This window comes from Bufo gargarizans, chromosome 5 (assembly GCF_014858855.1).
Source record: "Bufo gargarizans isolate SCDJY-AF-19 chromosome 5, ASM1485885v1, whole genome shotgun sequence".
In the NCBI taxonomy this organism is placed as follows: Eukaryota; Metazoa; Chordata; class Amphibia; order Anura; family Bufonidae; genus Bufo; species Bufo gargarizans.
Window position 1 is genome coordinate 141,013,704 of NC_058084.1, and position 8,484 is coordinate 141,022,187.

General features: G+C 42.1%; 1 protein-coding gene across 1 annotated transcript in view; it reads left to right on the top strand.

Annotated features, from left to right (window-relative positions):
* Positions 1–8,192, top strand: part of EMILIN2 (elastin microfibril interfacer 2) — a 66,452-nt gene extending 58,260 nt beyond the window's left edge. The window contains exon 9 of the mRNA XM_044294779.1: positions 7,257–8,192. Coding sequence (XP_044150714.1) covers positions 7,257–7,594 — 338 coding nt within the window. The 3' untranslated portion in view covers positions 7,595–8,192. The remainder of the gene's footprint in view (positions 1–7,256) is intronic.
* Positions 8,193–8,484: the final 292 nt, after the last annotated feature.

Genomic DNA, 8,484 nt, shown 5'->3' on the forward strand with positions numbered 1-8,484 from the left:
CCAATCAGGTTTCATCTTGACGAGTCAAATCACTAGAGCAAATCTTTAAATATCCTCCCTGGTTGAAATCTATGACGTTACAAACTTTTCTGTCCCTTTTTTAGTTATTTTAAAGGGACTCTTCCATCAGAAAGGATTTTTGTAACACAATGTTCATAGAAATTTTAATTGTGGTACTATGCCAATAAAAATTAAAGGTTATATAAGTGATTTGGAGACAGCACACCGGAGTCAGCAAGTAGCTTTGTATTCAATCTTTATTTTACCAGTGGTACAATCTCATGACATTTATTGCTTATGGCAACGTTTCGGGCCCAGTTCGGTGCCCTTTATCAAGCTGAGTGGCCGGTCACGGTGCTTCCACGGCGTGCAGTGAATTGAAAATAAAAGGGGTTGTGCAGGCCATATATAAATCGTGAGGATAGGTCATCAGTATCTGATTTGGAGGGTGTCCAACACCCGGCAACCCTGCAGATCAGCAAAAGAGGAGGCAGGGTGTCTGACCACTGCCAATCCGATATTGATGATCTATACATATGGCCTGCACAACCCCTTTTAACTACAAAATATTGCCCTTCTGTAGTGGTCAACACAAATGATATGACCTACTCGGAGGAAGAAGGATAATCCTGATGATAATAGTAGGTGTAGAATTGGGTTGACAGTATGACAGCTGTATTGTTCTCTTTATAGGCCTAGCTAAAGATGCCCACAGAAGAGCATTGCACTTATCAATGTTCTAATTCAGTGTTCCTCAACTCCAGTCCTCAGGACCCACCTACCAGTCATGATTTGAGAATATCCCACAGAATGAATACATGTGGTAAGTCCTGGTGCACTGACACTAATTATATCACCTGTTGAATACTAAGGAAATCCTGAATCCTGGGCCTTGAGGACTGGAGTTGAGGAACACTGATCTAATTGACTTACCATAAAGGGGCTCTCTGACCACAGTGATAGTCCGACTGAGTAACTAACCATTTGTACTAGTTTATTTTTTTTTTAAAAATATATGTTTTATTCCAACAATGAAATTATACAAACACCAACAGCATTTATAGTAAATTTTATAATTTATCAAAAAAATAACCCAAGGGTTGTATTTTAGGACATCACCACCACATATGAATCAAATCTGCTGTTAATTTTCCACACCTCGGGCATGCATTTAAAGTACCTGCTAAAAATCTCTGAAGCCATTTAGGGGTCACATATAACCGATGTAAAATCATAAATTGGGTAACTCTATGCGAAGGATTATTCAAATAATTGCTCACTAGTGATGGAAGAACATCGGCTGCGACGATTCGCGAACACGATCAAATGTTTGGGAACCACAAGTTCGCGGCGGGCTTCATTCCCTTAATGGCAGGTGAACCTGAAAAACCTCCTGGTCATTATTGCAGCCACCAAATACTTACAAGAAGTGCACAAATCGTCCCACAACATGGACAGTGACATGCCAGAGGGGCATGAAAATTCCCACAAAAAATATGTATTTTAATCAGAGGCCATTTTTATGCGTCTTAAAGGGAAAATGTGCCCTGCTGGAGCCTAGAAAAAAATTATTTTAGGCCACGTGAGTACAGACCGCAAAAATTAGGCATTCACCTGACAGAAAACATAAAGTGATTATGTGGCTGGAGTTATATTAGATAGTCATTGGATATCAATTTTACTGTTGGCCAGTTAGATTGCAGGCCCCAAAAATTATGCATTCAACGTACATAAATGATCAAGTGATTATGTGGCCGGAGGTATATTAGACGGCCATTCAATATAAATTTTTACTGCAGGCTAGTGTAGTACAGGCCCCAAACATTAGGCATTAACCATACGGAAAATAAGTAATTATGTGGCTGGAGGTACCGTATTTTTAGCCCTATAAGACGCACCAGCCTATAAGACGCACCTAGGTTTTTGAGGAAGAAAATTAAGAAATTATTTTTTTTTTAACCAAAAGGTGTGCTTTTGGTGGGTTTTGAATTAATGGTGGTCTGTGCATGACACTATTATAGGGGATCTGTGGATGACGCACTGTCATGTGGGGGACCTGTGGATGGCACTGTTGTGGGGGACCTGTGGATGGCACTGTTGTGGGGGACCTGTGGATGGCACTGTTGTGGGGGACCTGTGGATGGCACTGTTGTGGGGGACCTGTGGATGATACTGCTATGGGGTGGGAGATCTGTGGATGGCACTGCTATATGTCATCCACAGATCCACCTCATAACAGTGTCCCCAATACACCGGCCCTCTGCTCACCGAAGTATTTATAAACCATGAATCCTTATCCTGTTATTAAGTTTAACTAACGCTGCACTCTCCCATGTTCCCCTGTATCCCCACAGCACTTACGAACAAGCTTCAATAGCAGGCAGAGCGGACGGCAGCAGTAACGTCACTCACAGACGTCGAGTGCCTGCTCCGCCCACTTCATGAATGAAGCAGGCGGAGCAGACGCGCAACGTTACAGCTGCCGTCTGCTCTGCCTGCTATTGAAGCTTGTTTGTTAGTGCTGTGGGGATACAGGGGAACATGGGAGAGCGCAGCGTTGGTTAAACTTAATAACAAGGATTCATGTTTATAAATACTTTAGTGAGCGGCGGGGCCCACTGTAAGAGTACAGTGACTGCACCAGGCCCCGCCCCTAGTTCCGGACTTCAGCCCCTCCTCTCTCCCGGCTCATACATCGCAGTCTGCAATGTAAAATGGAAGCATTCGCCCCATAAGACGCAGGGGCATTTCCCCCCACACTTTTGGGGGGGGAAAATGCGTCGTCTTATGGGGCGAAAAATACGGTATATTAGACTGTCATTAGATATCAATTTTACTGCAGGCCAGTAGAAATACACTGCCTGCCTGTCCAAAAAAAAGTCCCACCTGGATTTAACTAAGCAAATAGTTAAGAGCCTCATATTGGATAATTACTGCATGGGCTTTCAGCTGGCAATAAGTTTTTTAACCCCAACTGGTGCAATGAGTTGCTTCTCATTTCTTAAACAACTATGTTGAAAGACACATCTCGTGGGTCAAATCATTGGCATGCATCAAGCAGAGAAAACATCTAAGGAGATTGCAGTAACTACTAAAATTGGGTTAAGAACTGTCAACGCATTATTTAAAAACTGGAAGGATAGTGGGGACCCATTGTATTCGAGGAACAAAATGTGGCAATAAAAATCCTGAATGATCGTGATCGGCGATCACTTAAACGTTTAGTGAAATCAAATCAAAGAAAAACAGCAGTAGAACTCAGGGCTATGTTTAATAGTGAAAGTAAGAGCATTTCCACACGCACAATGCGAAGGGAACTCAAGGGGTTGGGACTGAACAGCTGTGTAGCCATAAAAAAATCTCTAATCAGTGAGGCAAACCAGAAAAAAAGGCTTCAATTTGCTAGGGAGCATAAAGATTGGACTCTGGAGCAATGGAAGAAGGTCATGTGGTCTAATGAGTCCAGATATACCCTGTTCCAGAGTGATGGGCGCATCAGGGTAAGAAGAGAGGCAGATGAATTGATGCACCCATCATGCCTAGTGCCTACTGTACAAGCCTGTGGGGACAGTGCTATGATCTGGGGTTGCTGCAGTTGGTCAGGTCTAGGTTCAGCAACAGTATGTGATCCAAGAATGAGGTCAGCTGACTACCTGAACATACTGAAGGACCAGGTTATTCCATCAATGGATTTTTTTCTTCCCTGATGGCACAGGCATATTCCAAGATGACAATGCCAGGATTCATCTGGCTCAAATTGTGAAAGAGTGGTTCAGGGAGCATGAGACATCATTTTCACACATGGATTGGCCACCATAGAGTCCAGACCTTAACCCCACTTGGAATCTTTGGGATGTGCTGGAGAAGGCTTTGTGCAGCAGTCAGACTCTACCATCATCAATGCAAGATCTTGGTGAAAAATTAATGCAACACTGGATGGAAATAAATCTTGTGACATTGCAGAAGCGTATCGAAACAATGCCACAGTGAATGCGTGCCGTAATCAAAGCTAAAGTCTTTTTTTTTTGGTGGAGACTTTTTTTTTGGACTGGCAGTGTAGATGTCAAATACATATGTTTAAAAGAACAAAAAAATAATAAATTGGATTAAAAACATGGCTAACTAAATCCCCCCTCTTGAAAAACCCCCAAATTATATTGGTTGAAATTCGATAAATCGTGGTCGTCACAGGTGTTGTATTCCTCCGAGGTCCCAAACATTAGGCATTCACCGGACAGAAAAGGCCTTTTATGCTGCTGTTTTTACCTAAGACAGGGACCAATATTTATTCTGGGTGGTGTGTGGGCTGGCATGAGGAAATTCAATTAAACGTGGTCGTCACAGGTGTTGAATTCCTCCGAGATCTATGCCTTATTTATTTTTTGAAATGTGAGGTAGTCCACACTGTCGTGAGCTAGGCAAGTGCGCTGAATGTCCTTTCGGACAGGACACTCGACGAGGGGCAAGCCAAAAGTTCCATGGCAAATTGTGCCAGCTCTGGCCACAGGTCAAGACTGCAAACACAGTGGTCCAGGGTTTACTCGCTTCTCAGAGCGTCCACATTGGCCGCTAACCCAATGTAGTCGGACACCTGTCGGTCTAAGCGTTCCCTGAGGCTGGATCCGGACATCCATCGACACGTCATCCTCATCACCTTCACCACCACTGACATTAGAGATTTCGGAGTAGGCAGCAACAGCGGGGACCACCCTCCTTGGGCTGATCTGGGTACTATCATCAGACCGCTGGGTGGGTGGGTGGCGGCCGTTGCCATCTCCTCTTCCTCATCCGCTGCAAAGAATGGCTGTGCATTGGTAAGGTCTGGGAATTGATGGGAAAATAATTCCTCTGACTCGAGTGGAGGGGCTATGGTAGTGGTGGTGGTGGTGTCTTTTGGGGGTGCAGATACAGCGGATGAGGAGGGTGCAGCAGTGGAAGGCTAAGTGAGCCACTTAACCAACTCTGGTGCGCCCTTTGAAGTAATCGCACGCACCTTCTCCAATCTCCCACTTAGGCTCCGGCCTGGTGCACCTGCCCGACACTACCACCCCTGCGGAATTGCCTGCCTCTTCCTCTGCCTGTCATTTTCAAAATTACCCTGTGTCAAAGTCCCTATATAAGAGCAGTATTTGTGGAAGCAGGTATATAGAACCCCTTAATCAGTTTTTTTTTTTGGGGGGGGGGGGGGCGGCAACTGTTATATCACACCAGTTGCAATTAGTTGTTCCAATGACGTTTGTCCCTCTGTATAGCTGCGGTATCTCAGCAGAACCACACACAAATGCAGCACAATACAAATGCACTAAATAGAAATTATATTATAGGTATATCACACCCCTGCCTCAATTAGATTGTTTTGGGGGCAACTGGTATAGCACACCAGTTGCAATTAGTTGTTCCAATAGCGTTTGTCCCTCTGTATAGCTGCAGTATCGCAGCAGAACCACGCACAACTGCTGCACAATACAAATGCATTATAATATACTTTCTATGTTAGTAGAAAGTATATTACACCCCTCAGTATGTCACACTTATTGATAGCACACCTATACCAGTCCATATATATATATATATATATATATATATATATATACACGCGCGGTGTGTGTGTGTGTTTGTGCATGCCTATGCATATAGGTTTTATACTTGATTAAAGAAAAACTAATTTTGATAAGTCAAAATGTAATCTCTACAAGGCTATAGAATAACCCTTCTAGGCAACTTGTGTGATTGTATTTCAATGTCCTCTATATGTGACAAGTAAAGAGCTTTGCAGCCTACGTGTTCTTCATAGTGGAAAAAATTCTGTTAATTTTCAGTCACATGGGCCCTATGAAATGGATTTGGCAGAAAATGCATCTGCAAACGATTTGCACATTTTCTTTTAAACGCTCTGATTTTATGAATCATCCCTATTAATACAAAAAAGTATACATTGCCATTTGCTGAAGTGAGACAACCCCTTTAATAACAGGGATTTTTTTTTTAAACTTTGTCTCACTATGCTTTTAAGGGTTAATGTCATTTATCATGTAGAGAAGATTACTACAAGGCACTTACTAATGTATTTTGATTGTCCATATTGCCTCCTTTTCTGTCTGGATTCATTTTTCCATCACATTATATACTACTTATACCCAGGGGTTACGATCACCCTGCAATCCAGCAGAGATGGTCGTGCTTGTAAACTACAGGAAACAGCTCTGGCCTATGCACACTCCCATGGTCCTGTCCACCAGAGAGGTCGGCACTTTTTCCTGTAGTGTAAAAGCACGACCACCGCTGCTGGATTGCAGGATGGTTGTAACCCCTGGAAATGAGCAGTGTATAATGTGATGGAAAAACAAATGAAGTCGGCAAAGGAAGCAATTTGGACAATCACAATACATTAGTAAGTGCCTTGTATTAACTTTCTCTACATTTTAAAAGCCATTTGCTGAAGTGAGACAAATCTTTTATTGACAATGATGTGCTCTGTATTCGCATTATATTTTATTCAAGGGGTTTTCTCAGATAGACATCACCTTTCTAAAGAGGTCAGTCTGGCAATCATACTGTAGGTCCAGAATGTAGTGAGAGCTGCTCTTTGTGAGTCTCTCCACTGTCTGGCTTATTGAGTGGATTCCCAACCGGGAGACCCCTCCATGATGTATAATGGTCTAAATGCCCTACAAGTTGTATTTTTGAAGTTCTGTCTAGGTAGTAGGTATCTGAATCGCATGCAATTTTAGGGGGGGGGGGGGAGTTTGCTTTCAGTGCATCATGAGTAGCTTGTCATTTGGGTCTGGGCAGTGAAGACAAATAAGCATTCACAGTGACATGATGGCACAAGTGCTAGCAGAGTCCTATTTAAGGAAAGGCCAACAAGACTATGCCCTAGGGCAACCCAAATGGAAACGCTGAAGCTGTTTGTCTTGGCTACTCTAAGAGGTCATCAGTAGTAAAGCTTTCATGTTATACATCCTAGCGCTATACCCAGTCACATCATTTACCTTCTTCATGTGTCACAAATTTCCACTAATCATTTCCAGATACCATCAAAAGCTAGAGAGAATTAGCAGCGAGAAGGCCTGTCTCTTGTCAAGTGGTTTAATATTCTCCTGCTCCTTGTGGCTTGTAAATCTGATGAAGGTGAAAGCATTTGCATTCCATTTGTACTTACAGATAGTTAATAGCAGACTTTGAACTAACACTTATGACTGTGCACACTTTTATTGTCACCCCTTGGAGTTGAGCCCCATGTTTCTTTCTTCTAGGTATCTTCACAGCTCCCATTGAGGGTCGTTATATGCTCTCTGCAGTCCTAACTCCAGAGCACAACCATTTTGTGGAAGCTGTCTTGTTGGTGTCCAATGTCAGTGTGGCACAGCTGGATTCTAATGGCTACAGGCGAGAGCTCTTGGAGTATCACAACCCAAGCTCCAGTAGGTCAGTTTGCAGCGGGATTGGCACATTCAATCTCATCTTGAACTTGAAAGCTGGAGATGAAGTTGCCATTGTCCTGACAGGAGGCAAACTGGCGAATTCAGACTCTGATGAAATGTACTCCACATTCAGTGGCGTCTTATTATACCCGTCCACCCCCCTCAGATAGCTTAACACCTAATCGAGAGACATTCAGTACAAAGGAATTTGAAGTGTTAATATATACTGTTTAGGAATATGGCCTTATTGTGAGTGAATGTATAAGATATGTTGTACCTTATGGTATGCACACTATATAAGAAATGACATTTGCCTTTCTGCAGATTTTTTTTTTTTTTTTTTTTTTTTCCCTTCAAATATTTTCTAATTATTCTTTTAAAAAAGCAACTTTATGCACTGTCCAGATTTTTTTTATACATTTGTTTTAATTTTTTTTATCACTGAGATGTTTCTCTGCGTATTTTAGAATTTTATATTGTTCTGCGCTTGGTAGGTCACGTAAATGCGTTATTTAATGTTCTGCATGTATCATTCTGTCCTTATTTAAATGTGGTACTATGTGTTCTATAAATTGTCCATAAAAAGCAATGAAGAAACTACATACAGCTAATTATCAAGTGCCTTACATCACAAGTTAGGATCTTTGCAGGTTTAAGGAAAGATAAATTTGATAGTATGGATAGTTAACACGTCATAAATTAGTATTAGACGTATAGAATATAGCGTGCTCATAAAAACAATACATTATTTATAAATTACTGGGTAAGTGGAGCAGAAAGCTGCTCATATGGTGATCATGACCTAACAGAGGATTAGTTAAGTCTATATAACTCCTACTGTGATTAGGATACCACAAAAAATGAAAACTACTTAATAGGAATAAACCTATAGTCATATAGATAATTATGTATTTATATCCGCGGACAGGGAATAAAGGGGGGTATATATTGAGGGAGGGGAGTGACTCTCCCTAGATGTCCCTAATGACCTAGGCCCTAAGCCCAGGGATATCCCCAGATGGTAGAGATACCCTGTCCCCGTACCTATGACTATAGTTAA